Source organism: Lutra lutra, chromosome 11 (assembly GCF_902655055.1).
Source record: "Lutra lutra chromosome 11, mLutLut1.2, whole genome shotgun sequence".
NCBI classification, from domain to species: domain Eukaryota; kingdom Metazoa; phylum Chordata; class Mammalia; order Carnivora; family Mustelidae; genus Lutra; species Lutra lutra.
In genome coordinates, this window is record NC_062288.1 from 84,500,911 (window position 1) to 84,519,892 (window position 18,982).

Genomic DNA, 18,982 nt, shown 5'->3' on the forward strand with positions numbered 1-18,982 from the left:
TTCTCAAGAGCTACAGGGGAAGTGGTGTCTGCAGTGTAGAGCCAGATTTGAAGATCAAGTGGTTTAAAGTAAAGGTTCTTGGCTCCACATAGTGGGCACAGGACAAGTATTAGCTGTCTCCAAACATTCATTTAAACATTTGTATGCCCTTGCTCTGCACCGCTTCCCCAATCTCTTTATCTCAAAGAGACTAGGGCCAGGTAAGGGCTGGGATGCGGTGGTTGGGGGGAGGTGTGGCTCATCACAAGCGATCTAGGGACTCTCTCTTCCGGGAACAGGGAGCGTCGGTACCAAGGCTTTCCCTAACTTCATCCGCGACTAGGAAGAGCCCCAAAACGAGGGTCATTCTCCCGCATGCACAAGGCACATCACCCCCCAAGAGACATTTCTCCCACCAACGAACAAGAGCCTTACAAGTGCGAGACACCGGCGACACAAATACGAGCGAGACACACACACTCCCGAAGACAGGGAGGGTGCCTGGCCGCGTTGCCGCTCAGCGCCAACAACCGTGGATTTCACGATGCTCAGACTTTTCCAAGTTCTCCCCACACTTTTAGCGGAGGTAAAATGTCGGAATTAGGTGTGCAGCCGGTACGGAGATCCCTTCAGGTCTTAGCCTTCATGGCTCTGGATTCCCCAATCCGCACTCCCTATCCGGGGGCGCCCTTCAGGAACGCTGCAGTCCACGTGGGCTCCCCGGTGGCCCGCGGGGCGGAGCGCAATAGGCGGGGCCAGAACGGAGGGCGAGGCTGGCCCCGCCCTCGGGGCTCCCATGGCCCCCCGCGCCCCGCGGCCAGATGCTGACGTGTCCTTTCCTTCCCACTACACCTCCCGACACTACCTACTACGGCTGCCCCGGAAGTCCCGCCCCATACTTAGCCCGTCACTGCAAATCAGCTCTTTCAGCGCTTCCTGGAGCCTGTCTCCCCGTTTTTGACTAAAGGGCGGGGCTCCGCGAGCAGGGTGCCTATTGGTTTGAGGTCCGGCGGGCTCTAGGCGCTAATTGGCCGGAGGGCGGTGGCGCTCTGGCACGCTTGCGCGGCGAGTAGAACGTGTGGCGGCGGCGGAGAACGCGTCTTCTCTTTCGCTCCCAGTCCGGCTGCTGCTCTCGTGAGCGACCGGCGAGTCCGTCCCGTCCATTGCCCGAAAGCCGTCGCTTGCCAGCTCACTGCAGCGGCGGCCTCCCACCAACACCGACACCCACACTGACAGCTCCAAGCCGGCCCACCGTCTTATTTGCTGCCTTTTCATCTCCACACATGGCCTCCTCCGCGCAGAGCGGCGGCACCTCCGGGGGACCCGCGGTCCCCACCGTGCAGCGGGGCATCGTCAAGATGGTGAGAGCGGGGCCCAGGACACTGACCCCACCGCCCACCTCCGGGCGGGTTTTGGCGTTGGCTCCTCTTCCCCTTCCGCTAGTCTGCATGGTCTCCCAGATCCCCTTTCCTCTCTTTCCTTACTTTTCACCCATTCTCGGAATTCCTTTCCTAGACGGTATCCAACACGGAATCCCCTTGGTACTTTGCTTCCCGGACACCCTGGCACCAGGGGTCGCAGTGATTTCCGTGGTCGCGGCACTCAGATCTGCTGTTTACCAGGACAGATCGGTGTGACTTGATCGATTAACGGAGATCATAAGTTTATATCTGCCTTCCCATCGCCCTGTTCTTCTGTCCATTTTGACATCTGCTGAGCAGTGTGCAGCTTTTCGAGATCCTGACATCCGCACTTCCCCGAAACTAAGCGCATTTGGCCATCTTGAAGCTTTTCAGTTTCCACTGACGCTCACTTACTTACTACCAAGTTTTCTCGCTCTTTGGCCCTCATATTCCTTTTCTCTCCACCTCTTCTGTTAAGTGTGTAGTCCTGTAAGCTCTTACTATTTGTTCTCCCTCTCCTTTTGGCCCTTAAATAGTAGGCCAGTAGGAATTTTAGCGATCGTTATTGTTTCCTCACCCCTTAAACATAAGGAGACTGGTTTCAAGAGGGCAGTGACTTGTCTAAGGTCATCACGTGGTGGCTTGGAACGGGGCCAGGACCTGGGCCCAAGTGTTCCGATTCCCAGTCCACGGCCCCAACACTAGATTCTGCCTGATTTTATATCCCCTCACTCCCTACATTCTTGAATTTTGAATTTAAAACCCTGCCAGACTAATTTTTAAAAAATTTTCCCTCTGGCTCCATGGAAGTTTTGTAGTATAAATTCTCTTTATCCCTTGTCACCTCTGTTCTCCCCTGAACCCTCCCAGATCTTGGAACTTGACGTTTCTTGGTTGTTAACAGATTTTCCTGTTAACAGGAACATGTCCTTTCCTTCCCACTACACCTAATAGACTTTGGGACATTTCAGACCTCAATACTAACTTCCTTCTGGAACAGCAAATATCCTTTATGACATTTTCTCTCAAAGTTCCACAGTTTTTTTTTTTGCAGTTGCAGGAAGTTTAAAACACATTCTGTTTTCTTGGCTCATTGTCTGTCAGGGTGAAAATGTTCTTTAGCTTGTGTGTGTGTGTGTAAATTTTTGAGATTTTTTTTTCTCCAGCCCAATTCTCATGTATTCATTTCTTAAGTAATATTCGTCACCAGGTGAGATTCCCAGGGTTTTCAGTATTGCTTTTCTCCTTTATGCGTAAATGGAAAGTCAGAATTTATTAGAAGCTGAGGGAGAAGGGAATTTCCAAGGTCCACATATTTTTGCCTCTTTGACTCTTGATCTGTCCCATGAGTAGCTTCTCTTAACGTTAGTTTTTTCATTTGCACTGATCTTTCCCTTCACCATAAGAACACAGCATCGCTTGGTGGCAGGGTGGTGGGATTGGCAGCATTGAGTGGATCTTTCTGAATTTTTTCCTTCACTAAGGCTTGAATTTTTCTTAAAGGTCCCCCTCATTTGTGGGGTAGGAATGGAATGAGGCTGGATATATTTTTGCTTGTATTAATGCTAAAGGCTTCCAGGGCATCTGGATTCTATGAGGTGGCCGTGCCCACAGATTACCCCCATGGATACTGAATATCAACAATCACTTATTTATTAAGGGTCGTGTCTTGTGTTGAGTATTTTGTTTGTATTCACTCATTTATAACACCTAACAAGTAGATAGTATTATTGGTTACAGTTTATAGATGTGTAATCTAAGGTTTAGAAAGAAAAGTTCACCCAAGGACAGGCATATTCACTGGCAGTAAGAGCCAGAGCTGGGGCTTGAACCCAGGTCTGTCTGCCACAGCATGGGCTCTTGGACATCATGCTGTGCTGCTTCTGCCTCCAGGGCATGACTTTAGTAGAGGGTGGGGCCAGTGATGCGTGACCACAAAATTGCAGGAAAGTGAAGCTGACTGTAATCAAGTTGAGGAAAGATTAGATGTTACTCCTTGTCTTATCCTGGAGCTGTTATTGCGGTGAGTGACTTCATTTGGTGTTTATGGTCATTATGTGCATAGGAGTGTGGTGTTGAAGACACATTTGAATCTGGGAGGAAGCTTTTAAAATTCAGCCCTTGTGGGGCCCCGGGTTAGGGGGGTGCTCAGTCAGTTAAGCATCTGCCTTTGGCTCAGGTCATGATTCCAGGGTCCTGGGCTTGAGCCCTGCATCCAGCTCACTGCTCGTTGGGAGCCTACCTCTCTCACTCCCTCTGCCTCTTCCCCAGCTTGTGCTCTCTCTCTCTCAAATAAATTAAAATCTTAAACACACACACACACACACACACTCACAAGAAAATGTCAGCCATCAAAAAGTCTATTCTGCTGTTCTTTTCTGTGACCAAATTGCAGGGATGGGTGGGTGAGTTGCAGGTAGGGGTTAGGGGAGGGAAGCCAGGTGAACTGCAGGGCAACAGGCAGATCTGTGCCAGGAGCAGAAGCCTTATTTGGAATGAAAAATCGACCACTGGCAAATTGCTCTGTGTGAAGCTCTTCTGCTAAGCGAAGTTGTATTTTCCTGGAGAGTAATCATTTCCAGTGGTTCTAGGAACTGCTTCGTAAGAACTCTACAAATGAAAATGGAGTTCTGTGACAGGAAACTGTGAAGGAAATAGTCTTGTGAATTGGAAAATAGTTACTGCCTTTAGGGAGAGGGGTAGAACCTGGAACACTGACTAATCATTCTTGTGCTTTTCAGGGGAGCCCTCCATAATTGTCTGGACTCAGGCTGAGCTGCCGATCTGAAACGGTATAGGGATAAGCTCTGCTGCAGTGAAGAGGAATCGTCCTTCCTCTTTTTGGGGGGCAAAAATCGGGTTATAGAGCCATGGAAGGTGCAAGTTTCTTCTAGTCTCTACCTTCTAATTCTAGTAAGGCCTGTGTTCTTTTTAAGGTTAAAGAAGAAAGAACTCAGAAATCAAGTTGTAGGGCGCCTGGGTGGCTCAGTTGGTTAAGCAACTGCCTTCCTCTCAGGTCATGAGCCTGGAGTCCCAGGATCAAGTCCCACATCAGGCTCCCAGCCCCACGGGGGGTCTGCTTCTCCCTCTGACCTTCTTCCCCTCATGCTCTCTCATTCACTCACTCTCTCTCTCAAATAAATAAATAAAATCTTAAAAAAAAAAAAAAAAGAAATCAAGTTGTAAAAAGCCTTTGCATTTGACCAGTTTAAAAAAAAATGATGGTGACGATAGAGACTGTGTCTGCTTTTGAGAGTGGGAGCAAAGGGACAGAAACAGAGTTGGTTCTGGAATGTGTTTAAGGAGGAAGTGGGCAGTAAGTTGACACAAGCATTTTGGAGCTGTTCTGTTACTGCAAAGGCAGTGAGGATGATGGAAAAACTGAAGGTGGATTTATATATCCTGAGTTGGGATGAGACTGGCAAGTGTGTGGGCAGAGAAAATATAACCTGGAAAAGTGAATGTCCCCGTCAAATCAGATACTATTTTCTCAAAACCCTGAAAGATTCTAACTCTGGATTTTTTTGAATAATTTGCTAGACTTTCTTTAGCTGCAATAGATTATTATCAGCACATGTTAAATAGATGTGACTGCGAGAAGTCTTGGGGTACTTGGTGTAAAATTTGGTTGCTCCACTTAGCCCCTACTTAGAAATGGCTGTTTTCTCCGGTCTTACACACCTGATTCACTTTCTGCTTTGGGGCTTGAGCCCTTTTCTCTGTCTTTTCACTCTAACGTTCCCATTCTAACTCCGTGTGTTTGCGTGTCTTCTCAAGCAGGAGTCACATGGGTTGCTTTTAGGACAGCAGAATGAGTCTGCCACAGTTCTTGAATCTTTTGTGCTTCTCAGAAGCAGCTGATGGAAGCAGCATATCTTACCTGCTTATGGTGTGAAAGGCCACAGGGAGGACGATGCCAAATCTCTGTTCATTTTCACCCTGCTCCATTTACTTGCCTAAAGGAGAAAGGAATTGCTCTGCCAGTCTTTGGTTTTAGGCTAAGAACCATTATTCTCGCTGGGTGACTAAGGCAGAGGGGCATCAAAAGGAGGAGATGGCCACAGTTTCCTCCTTCACCAGGAATTGTGCTGCCAGGTTGTTCTAAAGTGGAATGTAGACTTCCTGGTGAATAGCTTAGTGGAAATTTTTCCAGTATGCAGCTTATAGGAAATGATACCTGTAATTTACATTATTATAGCTAGCTGTCTTAACTTTCTGAACTAAGAAGTATGTGTCTTTCCAGAGTGTAGCGGGGACAAAGAGTAGTAGTCCATTGATCTGCTCCTTCCTACGTGCACTGAGCTCATGCAGACTGAAAGAAAAAAACATCTTTCCTAACCTACTTAAGTACTCTTACTCTACTACTCAGGGACAAGGTGGCTGAATAACAGTATTTTAGTAGAGCCATTTGCAAAGAACTAGGTAGAATAGGATGGAAGGCTTTTCCCTGTAGTCTTAAAATTGCCCACTTCTCAGCAGGTGAGCATAGTAGCTTTCAGTCAAGATTGTAAGTAAAGGAGCACTAAGTTTCTACTGTATCTTTAATGTTTTCTGTCATTTTTTTCCTGTATGAAAAGAAAGCATCCAGGTGGCTCTAGTCATGCTAACAGTGGCTGCTGCCATGTGCTAATGATACAGAATGATGAGCAGTCATACTTCCTTTCTTTCTTGAACAAATTTTATTGATCATCTGCTGTGTCAAGCTTTGTGTGGGTATTGGAGAAACAGTGGTAAAAAGTAGATCAGATTCCTGCCCCTCTGATTTATAGAGGAGACAGACAATAAAAAGGTAAACAAGAAATAAGCATGATATTATAAGATAGTGATTTCCGGGGAACGAGACAGAGTGACTGGGAGCAAGGGTAGGGATGGCTCCCATAGAGAAGGTGTTCAGGAAAGGCTTCTCTTAGCATTTGTGCTGAGATCTGATGGACAGCGGAGAACCAGCCGTAAGGGAAGTGTGTTCTTGGTAGAGGGAACAACAAGTGCAAAAGCTGTAGGGTCCCCACTAATGTTTATCTTCAGTGTTTTTATAGTAGCTCTTTAATTCCTTCAATTTATGCAGAACACAAATGGTATGGATTGAACCTGAGCTGCTATTATGTGCTTTGGGGTGATAGAAGGTAGAAAGGCAGTAGAGGTGGTTGCTATCCTGGTACGCTGGTGAGATCGATAGCTGACATTAGCTCAGTGTAAACAGTGAGAAACTGATTAAAAAAAAAATACTTGCTCTTGGTCATATTCATGTACCTTACAGGGCCAAGACTTCCTTACAGGTTTTTTGACTTCCTGTCAGCCAGTTCTGTGTATTCCTAAGGTCACCACCTTTCAGTGGAGGATACTTAGCTGAAAAGATTAATGCCAGGAGCAGGCTCAGTGAGAGTCAAATAGCATGTAGAATTTGTTGTTGTTTATAGTTCTGTTAGCATTTTATTACTACATGGAATGTTCTGCTGCTCTGGCCTCTGGCAACACTTTTTAACCTAGCAAGCTTTAGTGACAGTCATGGTGAAAAGCAAAGTAGCATGCTTCCTAGCTCAAACTGATGGTCGGGAGGGAACTAGCTCATGCATAATGTAGCTTAGTAACATGAGGGGAGACTCCTGAGCCTGGGTAGTGATCAGTACTGGTATAATAAGTGAGCAAATGATTTGATGGGGTCTGTGCCTCACTTTACTTGGAGTGTGATATTTGGGAAATGAGTTGAAGGTTCTAAGGCCTGTTGTGTACTCACTGGTGTGGACTAGCTGTCCATCTGACAGGTGTGGTTCTAGGAGAGGGTGCAGTAGATATCCTTTGGAATCTGGTCTTTGGATTTATTTTATTTTGTTTCTTCAAGGAATAGCATAGCTAAGTATTGTAGGAAATTCGTTGCCTTTTCCGGGACAAGGCATGAAGTAAAGAGATTCAACTCTTCAGGGGCTTATGTGGTTTTTCCTATTTCTTGTTGGGAAATGGAGAGATACCCGGTTTCTGTTGCTAATTCCTCTCTTGGGAGACTGACATATGCATTTTGTTTTTACAGTAGAAATTGATGCAGAATCACAGGTTGTGAACATTTGATGCAGATGGAGTGTTGTGGGATTTCACTTAACTTTCAGTGAGACTCAATATGATAAACTAAGTTTTTCACACTTAGCTCTAATGTTTAGGGAAAAACAGTGGTTTCAGTTGACATTTTTTGAAAATTAGGAAGTAAAGCAACTTCATAGGTAAAAATCTAATGAAAATTTAGGTGATGCCTCTGGATATCATTTTTCAGATGTTCAGTCTATGATATAAACTGGGCTTGGCACATTTTCTCTTTATTTGCTTATGATGAGTGATTTAAGGCACCATCTCCCCTCTTATTCCTTAACACATTTTGACGTGCTTTAGCTTCTATATGGGAAGTAGTCTTCTTGGGGATCTTGTAACACCACCCTCTTGTGTAAGAGGAGGAAGTGAAAAGATGGGAGAATCTGTGCCTTAAAGTTAATAAACCTAATTTATTAATATCTTTGGGAAGCAGTTTGGCAGAGAAGAGAGATTGGCCTAGGATTCAGGGGTAACAGTTCTAGCCCAGGAGGTGCTATTCTCCACATGGGTGATGTGGGGTAAGAGATTTCACTTCTCAGACTCTTTCTTTCTTAAATGAAGTGGTAAACTCAGTCTCTAAACTTCTAACAGTCCCCAAAGGCTGTGATTGTATAAGAAACCTTATATTGCAAGATGAATCAAAACTGAGAAATCTACTGTATGGCAGGCTTCACTTTGAATTGCTGCTTATCCCGCAATGAAACATGTTTTCTGTTCTGCTGCTTGTTTTTTGTTTTTTTTTTTTTTTTCCTGAGATAGTAGATGAAATGTAAAATGTGGTTTTTGTACTGTAGAAGATGAGGGGGTTAGAATTTGAATTAGACTATGTGACTGAGTAGCGGAGTGAGTTAGAGGTGGTGGATAGAAATGAGCCAGGGGGTTCCTGACCTCAGTAGTGATATCAGGATAGATTTGTGGGAGTACTCGTTTGGGACCCAGAGGAACATGCGAGCAGTGGCTTTTATTTACCATCTCATCTCTGCTTCAAAACAGCCTGACCGTTCTCCTGGAGCAGCAGGTATTGACTTCAGAAGGATGGGGGTGAGGAGGGCATTCTGGAAACCCGTAGCTGATGGAGATAGTGTTTACCTGGTCCTGCTCTTACGTGGAGGAATCTGGGGGCACTTGATAGGGTTCTGAGCTCTGCTTTTCACAGTTCAAGGCTAAAGCTTCTTCCTTTAGGTCATCCTAATTGTCTTTTGCAGATCTTTTCTACTTCATTTAACGGGCCAGTGTAGGAATCATCATAATCTATTTTTGGTAGTTCCTCACATGGTTTCTTTTCTTTTGATTTTTTTAATTATTAAGCTTTCTTAATTCCTTTCTGGGAGTAGATTTAGAGAGAAGCAGCACGGTGATTTCCTGACCAGATCCTTACTTCAGGACCACCTGGAAGGCCTTTCAGAGGCACTGAATTAGAATATCTGTGGGTATGGCCTGGGAATCTGTATTTTTAAAAAACCTCTCCTAGGTGATTCCGAGTCCATTTTGGATCAATTCAGGGATTGGCATTTGAGACCCACTGGTCTTGTTTAACTCCTTTTCTGTATGTAGTTGAAGGGGCAGGACACAAATGACAAAAAGAATTTTATGAAGGGAGGATACTAGTCTCTTTCTTTTTAGTGTTCCTTTTGATGGCTCCCAGGACACTTTGCATTGCTTTTAATCTGTAGCTCAGTGTTGGGCTGACCTCCTCAGGGGTCCATTTACAGTGATCTGAGATCCTGTTCTTGGGTCACAACTGATAGCTGAGAAGTTGTTGTTTTACATGCCTGATTTCAGGCCATATGCTCATTTTAACACTCATCTGCCACTTTTCCTTCTATTTGCATCGATTCCCAAGATCTTCCTATAATTTGGCGCCAATAACTTGGCACATTATTACCATGGAAGTCTTTAGTGTCATCTACAAACATGAAAATTCTGTGCTGCTCAGTTTCTGCTTTTGTAGTCCTTGGGAGCCACATACTTGGGCCTTCTGGTTTGTTTCTATCCTGTTTTCTAAGCCCCATTCTTAACAATATCAGTAAAACCCTGAATGACCTCTTTGATGGTCTTCATCTTTACTTTTTATTCTACTAGTTTGTCTAATATGGAAATAAAATTTTCTTATAATTCTTAAGTCTTCAAAGTCCTTTTGATTAGGGTCACATGTTCAGTTCCCTTGGTGACTTATTCTCATTTTGATCAACACTTATCTACTTCATCCCTAAATTCCTTAAAAAAGTTCAGGTGAATGCCTACTAGCTTTAATAATTTAATAATGACCAATATTTAAGTTTTGGGTTTAATACCTGCTCATAGGATTTCAAATAGTATAGAAGTATATAAAATTAAATACAAAAATCTCTCTCCCTCTGGCCTCATCACTCAGTTTTCTAACATTTATTCTCATTCCCCTAAGGAAATGTGTTTCCAAACTTTTCGTGCAGAAATATACATTCTCCCTCTTTAAGAAATAGAAATGGGGTCATAATATATGTGTCCTGCAACTTTTAAAAAAATTGTCATGGCTGTCTGTGTCATAATTATAGATCCTACCTCATTCTTTAATGGTTGAAGAGTATTTCATCATTTGGGTGTATTTATTTATCCATTTATTTGTTGATACCTGTTTTTGGTTTTTCATGATTCTAAACACTGCTGACTGAGTGTTCTTTTTTACATCTTTGTATTCTTGTGTTGGCATTTCCATAAGATGCAGTGCTGGTATCTTTTAATGTCACTTAATGTTTTTGGTGGTTGTAGATCAGTTTTACTTACACCTCTCCTGTTTATTTTTTACAAATAACATCGCAAGTAAAATTGGGGCAACTACAGCTTCACTTCTCATTACTCATTAATCATTGCACAGTTGGTAGTGTTCTGTTTCTCCAGCGTATCCTTGAAAACCGCTTTCTCTTCATTGGAGGGCAGGGCCTAACCACATGGGGATCACTAAATAACTACTTTTTAATTGTTTGAAGACCCTAAGGTGTTTAAAGGTCCTAGTATTTAAAGGAGAGTAGATTCTTTAGCTTCAACTGTCTTCTCTGGGTTCTAGAGAGTTCCATGACTAAGGAAGTGTGCAGCTTTCCAGCTACAGATGACAGGAGGAGCAAGGTCATGTGAGAGGTTTGACTTTTTTCTGTGGACTAGCATAGCTTTTCTTCTTTTTTCTTTTTCTTCTTGGATAAGAAGGTGGGGATGGGAGGTGGTAAGTATGACCACATCCTGTGTGGGGAAACCCTGCTATTTTTAGAATTGTTTGGAGAGACTGGACCAGGGTGGTCAGTGTTGGTAGCCTTTCAGTCATTTGCTGATCCCAGCCTTGGTGTAATGGCTTTCCTTATGTTTCCTGGGCTCTGGATGTGTGCGTACCCCTACCATGGTTTTAGTACTGGAATACCGCCTCTACTTCTATTTAGTTTGAAAATCTTTTGGGCAATCAGCTATTTTAAAAGTTGAAAATTTTTTTTTTTTTAAAGAATTTATTTGCAAGAGAGTACACACGTGCACAAGCAAGGGGAGGGGCAGAGGGAGAGGGAGAAGCGGGCTTTCGGCTGAGCAGGGAGCCCAATTTAGGGTTCCATCCCAGGACCCTGGGATCATGACCAGAACTGAAGGCAGACCCTTAACCAACTGAGCCACCCAGGCACCCCTGAAATACTATTTTTTTTTTTTTAAAGATTTTATTTATTTATTTGACAGAGAGAGATCACAAGTAGATGGAGAGGCAGGCAGAGAGAGAGAGAGAGGGAAGCAGGATCTCCGCCGAGCAGAGAACCCGATGCGGGACTTGATCCCAGGACTCTGAGATCATGACCTGAGCCGAAGGCAGCGGCTTAACCCACTGAGCCACCCAGGCGCCCCTGAAATACTATTTTTAAAGCAAACTTAATTTGGAGTGCCTGGGTGGTTCACTGTTAAGTGTCTACCTTACAATTCAGGTCACGATCTCTGGTTCCTGAGATTGAGACCCCCCATTGGGCTTCCTGCTCAGTGGGGAGTCTGCTTTTGTTTCTTTCTCTCTCTCTCAAATAAATAAAATCTTTAAAAAAAAAACAACTTAATTTCACAGTTGGAAAAGCCTTGTTACTTGCCGTAACTAGAAAGTATCTTAAATAATGCACAGTGAAGGGGCTCCTGGGTGGCTCAGTCAGTTAAGCATCTGCCTTCGGCTCAGGTCACGATCCCAGGGTACTGGGATCAAGGCCCGTGTTGGAGTCCCTGCTTAGTGGAGAGCCTGCTTCTCCCTCTCTCTGCCTGCTGCTCTGCCTACTTGTGCTCTGTGTCAAATTAAAAAAAAAAATGCACAATGAAAACAAAATATTACTAAATTCTAGCTAGGTCTCATGTCTTGTGGAGGGCTCTGAAGAAAGTTTAACAAGTGATGAGCGTGTGCCAAAGTGTGTCTGCTAAAGGATTCCTGCCACCAAACTGGAACTTTCTTCATTTAATAGGAATCATTGAAAGAGAATTGGAAAGGGGACAGTTCTTATGTATAAATATTAAATGCTGATATATACAGGGTTCATTTACCCCTTAAAGCAGTTTTTGTTTGTTTTTAAACAAGCTCCCACATTGGGGAAACAGACGTAACTTGTGTCTTGGGGCAGAACTGAACTGATTTCTGGAGTGTCTGTGGTTTAGGTCATTAACTTCACCGACTACTCGCAATATAACTATGGGCAGGTAATTTTACCCCTTTACGTTCCAGCTTTGCCTGTAAATGGGTGTAATAACAGCACGCTGTTCATGGGGCTGTGGCTGATTAAATGAGAACGCGTGGAAAATGTTTGGTGCAGTGTCCAGCGCATGTAGCGTTCAGCAGCCATTAGCTGGTCTTAGTCCAGCAGTTTCTGTATCAATCCTCAAGTCAGATGGGGATGAAAATCGAACTGGCTGAGCAAAATGAGAGGGATAAAGAAAGGCACCTGGCAGGTCTTGTGATGTTTAGGTTGTTTGATTTAAAGGACTGGTTTTAGTTTTTAGATAATATTCTTAATACTTTTTCCTTTGCTGAAATAGCCTTTATTTTATAAATAATATGACAGTTTTAATATCCTTGGCAAAAATAAAAACTAGATAACAGGTTAGCCCCTCATTTGGGGGGGGGCAGGGGAATCTTACTTGTCTATGAAATTTAAAGGTCTGGGGCACCTGGGTGGCTCAGTGGGTTAAAGCCTCTGCCTTCGGCTCAGGTCATGATCTCAGGGTCCTGGGATGGAGCCCCGAATCAGGCTGTCTGCTCAGCAGGGAGCCTGCTCCCCCCCCACCCCGCCTCTCTGCCTCCTTGTGATCTCTGTCTGTCAAATAAATAAAATCTTAAAAAAAAAAAAAAAGAAAGAAATTTAAAAGTCTGGGAACCCCTGGCACAGCAGAAAGGTGTGCACCTGGCATATGTGTAACTCTTCTGAACTTCAGAGGTATTTCCTAATATTAGGAAAGATTAAACAAATTTAGGTAATGCATGGAAGACTTCAGTTGTATGTGTGAATACTAGCTGTTCAGTGGCACAGGAGTGGCTAGTTAGGCAGAAACTCAAGTGAGAAAAGTTCTGACTCCCTTTGGTTCCCTGCCTCCATTCTTCCAGCAGCCCTCTATCCTCTGGCACTTTAGGACCAGCCTGCTTTCCATCCCCCTCCTTCAGTACCCTTATCACTGCTGTCTCAACTCCACCCCTGCCCAAATCCACATCAAAACTTAAAGTTGATATGGTGACATATTTAGAACAGTCTTTTCACTACAATGTAAAACATTTTTTTAAAGATTTTATTTATTTGAGCGAGAGCGAACGTGAGGGAGAGGTGGAAGCAGACTCTTTCCTGAGCAGGGAGCCTGATGTGGGGCTCAGTCCCAGGACCCCGGGATCATGACTGGAGCCGAAGGCAGTCATTTAACCAACTGAGCTACTCAGGTGCCCCTAAAACATCTTTTTAAAGATTTTATTTATTTATTTTAGAGAGTGTACATGTGAGTGAGGGGGGTGTCAGAGGGAGAGGGAAGGAATCTCAAGCTGACTCCATGCTGAATCTGGAGTGGACTCCGGACTCAATCTTACAGCTCTGAGATCATTACTTGAGTGGAAACCAAGAGTAAGATGTTAACTGACCTAGGTGCCCCTAAATATTTTCTATTTCCTTATCCTTCAGGGAGACTAAGTAATCTAAATTTATTTATTTATTTTTGTTTTGTTCTCTGGGCTGGTTCCCTAAAACCTCAGTCTCCCAGGGAAGAACATAAATTAGTTCTTGGCAAGTAACAGCTGCTTACCTGGCCTTGGTACCTTTGTAAGAACAGAGCTGTTTACAGCCCAGTCTGCCTTGGGCTGTTGCTGTTCACACCCGTTGTCTGGACATCATTATCAATAACAACCCTTTTTACTTCAAACTGTCCTGATTGCAGGGGTAAAATGGTTGTTTACTGTACTTTGTAAAAACAGTCAAATCTGGGAGAGTGTGGGGTGACAAAGTTCACAGAGACCACTATAAAGAGAAGGTAGATGTTTCTGTAAATCTAGCAACTGGGATTGCCTGACAGGAGAATCACATGGCTAAGAAAGCCTTTAATGGAGAGAAGACAGCCTAGGCCTGAGACCCCAGGCCGTGTATTTGGTTGTGGGTAAAGCTTTGGGCTGATGAAATTTTAGTTGTCAGTCTCATTAAAATGTTGCTATTAAATAGAGGCAGGTAGCTTTGTTTTGTGATGGAAAGGGGAACTTGGGAATTTAAATACTGATGGTTTTCTTGGAGAATGGATGGGTTGGAAAATCAGATGTGATATTTTCAGATCCGTTTGTTTTAACAACCTTTTCTGGGGAGGTGGTGAAAGTGACAGGTCTTGACAGAGGCAGAGGAAGAAAATGGGTGAGATAAAAGGCAGGAGAAATGGGTAAGTACAGGTGGGAATACTCACATAGTCTTGGAAGCAGCTGTGAGCAATCTGGTTGCACTGTGCAGGGTTAAGGCAGCTTGCCTAAAGTGACTGTTGCTGGAAGTTTGTCGTAGAGAAAGGAACAAGAGGCGAGGCTTCTCAGGTTTTGTTTCCGGTCTTTGGGATGCCAGGTTAGTGAACTTTTAAACTTGATGAATTCTGTTCCAGGAGAGGGAAAATTCATTGTTTTATAGCCTTTAATACCAGGGGCATTTTTATTTTTGTCAGCAACCCAAAACAGTGTGTTATCATGCCAAGTGTAATTTATCTGCTTACCTAACAGGACGCTCCCAGGTCCTCATGAAAAGTGATGCATTCTTTCCCTACCTCCCTTTCCTTCTGTGCGGAAGGGAGACTCTGGAGTGCCCGGGTCCTGGAATCCTGCTGAGATGTATTATTCTGTGTGCAGTGATTGCTTGTGTTATTACTCTTGGCACGTGAGCCCTTTCACAGCCCAGAGGCCAGGAGGCTGCCTCTATTACTTAAAAGCCGAGTTATCTTGTTAAACTCCTCTCTTGGGAGATCTTTAGAATCTCTTGAGACTTCCTGCAGGCTCTCTGTGGGGCACAGGCCCAGCTCCTGGGTAAGCCTGCCCTGTCCCAATGTTGCCCTGCCTCACTCTTAGTCATCGCGATTCCAGCTCTGGAGGACTAACTTTCCGTTACATAGCAAGACAGCAGAGGGCTGCTAGCTGGAAATGCTTGGTTTCCATTTAATTCTTAAGTGTTCCTGTTATCAGTGCTCTTAATGAAAGTACCTCTCACTCTTGTGTCAAAGAAAATGTGTTTCTTTGATTATCAACAGGAGAAGCTGAAAGCCAGTGTAGGGAGAAGCAGCAGTTTGGGGCTTAGATTATCTGAGGAACTTAGAAAATTGGTTTTTGAAAGTGGTTGTTGACACAATGCAGAGTAAAGATGCTCTATGAATCTGAGCTGCCCAGAAACTTGGATTTGAAATTTTTGTGCTTTATTTTAAAGAAAAGTGTTTATTTTGTAATTCATTAGAGAGTGGACTCCCTGTGCCCCCCACCTCCAAAAAGGAGAGGAGAATCAGAGTTGGACTTCTTGGTTAGCATAGGGTATGCAGAATGTTATGGATGATTTTATTTCTATGCGGATATTTATATGTGGAAGAGCAGAGGGAGGAGAAGCAGACTCCCCACTGAGCAGGGAGCCCAACATAGGGCTCAGTCCCAGGACCCCGGGATCACGACTGGGGCCGAAGGCAGAGGCTTAATGGACTGAGCCACCTAGGCACGCCTGGATGTTTTTAATAAAACGGAGGAGCAGTGTTTTCTGGGCAGTACCTGCAGTTAAGATGACATGGGGAATTCCAGATAGGCCAGTTAGCCTTCTGTTCAGTTTCTCGAGGAGATTTGCAAATCTGTGTGCTGCATCGTAGTGGAGGCTGGAGGAGCGAGACTGGGGCACCAGCAGGTAGTGGGAAAGTAATGACCACTTGCCTTGTGTTCTCAAGCTGTGTTAGATGAGTGGAGACTTCAGTTTTTACTCCCCCATGATAATGGTTTTCCTGGGATTTTAATGATAAGAAGGATCCTGGGATGGTACATTAATTTATCAATAAAGGACTCTGAAATGTTTATGGTAGATTTGTGATTTGTACTTTATTTTGACATCTAAAATTGAGCATTAACATTTCAAATAGGAAAAGTTTCCAAACAAATCTGGAAGACAAAAAGGGAAAAAAGTAATGCTTTTCATGGGTAGCCTAGAAATTCAATTACTTCCTTAGGTTCTACAGTCAGTCCTGCATATAAACCAAAATAAATATGTTAGATATTCTTTAGAGTTGATTCACTCTGAGTAGTACCGAGTATTATGCTCTGTAAGCTAGCTTCCCTTTTGCTTTAAGCTTGTCCTAAGAAAAAAAATGCGTAGGACTTTATGGCAGCAAACCTGAGAAATAATACTAAAGGCAATAATTTTCATTTCTCTCAGGTATTTCAGGGTCTCTGGTGTGCTTTCATTTAGCTGTATCTGGTGTCAGCTCTCCTTCCTCTCCTAATTACTGGGCTGCGATGTGACATTTTGTACTCTGGGCCACTGTGCCGGCAGTGCTGTGAGAAGTCAGAGATGGCAGCTACAGCCATGGGGGCTAGGAGGGTAATAGCTGCCCTCTGGCTGCTGCCTCCCTGGATCAGGAATCAAGGGACAACTTCCCTCCTTCCTCTGAGCATTGAGGATGCTGAGGAGGACAGAGTCAGAGTCGGGGATGGGGATTGGATTGACCCAGCAACCGAGTAGCGCCCGAAGTGAGCAGCTCCCAGAGTGCCAGCTCCCGGGGGCCAGCTCCCGGGGTTCCGGCCCAGACTTCTCCACCCTGCTGTAGCAAGCCCTGCTTTGCCCACATCAGTTCCTCCAGGGTGGAGGGGTGGCCTCTTTTGTCATCAGGAACAACTTTTTCTTGGGTTTCCTTAAGAGAAGAAAGAAGAAGCCTTCGTGTTTGGGGAGCCGCGTCTTCCACCTGCGGTGCGGACATGGAAGTTTGAGAGGCGTGTGATCTTCAGCCCTCCTCTCACGTGACCACACGAAGTAGTACAGGAACAGCGTGGACATGTGGATGAAATGAGTGTGAGCAGAAAAACTGCCTCCGTTATTGAACCCGTAAGACAGGCTGAGGCCAGATACTATAGGAGTGTGTATTTTCAAGTGTTTAAGAAAAGGTACACATCAGTAACTTTTTAATGTGCTTTCAGGGCTTTAAAATTTCTGGGAGACCCTAACCAAATCTTTGGACGAGGGCTCCAGTCTGTCATTATTTGGTAATCATTTTTACAGGTCGAGATGTGGAAAACAGTCAGAAGGCACCGCCCTTGTCATCGCTCACTGTGCTCACAGCTGGCACAGGAGCACATCTGTAAGGCTTTGTGCATGTACAGAGCTTAGAAGGGGCCTCTATGTGAGCCCTGGAGTCTACAGTTTGGTGTTTCTTGTGGCCGCATTGGATGCCACCTGGGGTCTGGCTGGGGGACGGTGGGTTCTGGGGCTGTCAGAGACTGCTGTGCACTGGCTCAGCAGTAGCCTAGGCTTGCTTGTGCACTCTCTGAGCACTTCCCTCTCTGTCACAGTGTGCTCTCTGCCTATCCACTTACATTTCTCTGAGGATAAAAAGGAAGTAGCGTTAGTTTCGTTGCTTCCAGTTAAGGCATTCAAATATATTTTTGTTACCTTGGTATTTAGATACAGGCTTTGGGATGTAAACCTACCGAGACATTCTTGTCTATTAAGTTAGAATAAATGTAAGAATCATGGAGAATATAATCGTAGAAGAAATTATCGCATTTGCTTATTGTCCCTTTGGGGGATATAGGAAGTGACTGAGAGTAGTGGGAAGACAATTGAATATTGAACACTTAATTGGGAGATTCTCCAGTGTGGTCTGGGGTATAGATTCGAGTGGTTTCTGTTGAATAGAGTAGACTTGACAGCTCACAGGAAATAATCAATTGAGTGGTTAGAAATGAGTTAGCTAAGAGTTTTTGAAGGAGGTAACAAGGGAAATTCGACATCTCCTAATAAGAGGACTGTTGAGGGAAGGGGGCTGAAGAAAATGTTCCCAGAAATAACACAAACTTCCTAGGGGTTGATGGAACAAAGCTGAAGATAGTTGGGGCTGCATTAGAGAGGGCGGAGAGAAGGCCGGGCAAGGTAATGAGCTCTGGGAGTGGAGAATCCTGGATGAAGGGAGGAGGACTAAGGTGAGGACATGCTTCTCTGTGGGTTGTGCCGAGGGGGTGGGTGGCAGGCCTTCGGGCTGCTTGTCATTTGGCAGAGAAATAGGAAAACAGCTGTGAGTGTGGCACACGCTCTTGAGATTGTGGCTCTTGTTAGCTTCATCAGAAATCCGCTAAGCTAAGAGTTGTTTAAGGACAAGGACCATGTCTTGATTGTTCTTGGCCCCTCTGTCCCGAGCCTGGCACTGTGCTTTATACACAGTAGGGCCACTCATTTACTAAAAAAAATAATGCTTCCTTTTTTTTTTTTTTTAAAAGATTTTATTTTTATTTATTTGACAGATATAGATCACAAGTAGGCAGAGAGGCAGGCAGAGAGGAGCAAGCAGGCCCCCTGCTGAGCAGAGGGCCCTATGCGGGGCTCGATCCCAGGACCCTGGGATCATGACCCGAGCTGAAGGCAGAGGCTTTAACCCACTGAGCCACCCAGGCGCCCCAATAATGCTTCCTTTGTGTCTGGTCTTGTTCTGCGCTCTGGGGCCATGAGGATGAGTAGGATAGACCTTGTCCTTATCTTCATAGATCTTGTAGCTTCTTTGGAAAAACCAGCACTAATCAGCTCTTCTGTTTAGTGTTGTGATGTATTCCATGAGAAGAAATACAGAGTAGTCAGAGAGTACATAAAGCAAGGCTATCTGACCCAATCTGAGAATTGGGTTGGCCTCTTTGAGGAAAACATCTAAGCTGAATTTGTTGGGGAACATGTTTCTGAGCTAGGCAGTTAGGGTGGGGATAAAGAGACTGGCAATCAATAACTTTATTGTGCATACCCATCACTCAAGGGTCTTATTGAAATGCAGATTCTGCTTCTGGAGATCTTAGGTGGAATTGGAGTGTCTGCATTTCTAACAAG

The 18,982-nt window shown here is 44.5% G+C and overlaps 1 protein-coding gene across 2 annotated transcripts in view; it reads left to right on the top strand.

Annotated features, from left to right (window-relative positions):
- The first annotated feature begins 1,048 nt into the window (after nucleotides 1-1,048).
- Nucleotides 1,049-18,982, top strand: part of SND1 (staphylococcal nuclease and tudor domain containing 1) — a 422,576-nt gene continuing 404,642 nt past the window's right edge. For both annotated transcript variants that reach the window (XM_047695928.1, XM_047695929.1), the window contains exon 1: nucleotides 1,049-1,340. In XM_047695928.1, the coding sequence (XP_047551884.1) occupies nucleotides 1,263-1,340 (78 nt within the window). In that variant the 5' untranslated portion in view covers nucleotides 1,049-1,262. The remainder of the gene's footprint in view (nucleotides 1,341-18,982) is intronic.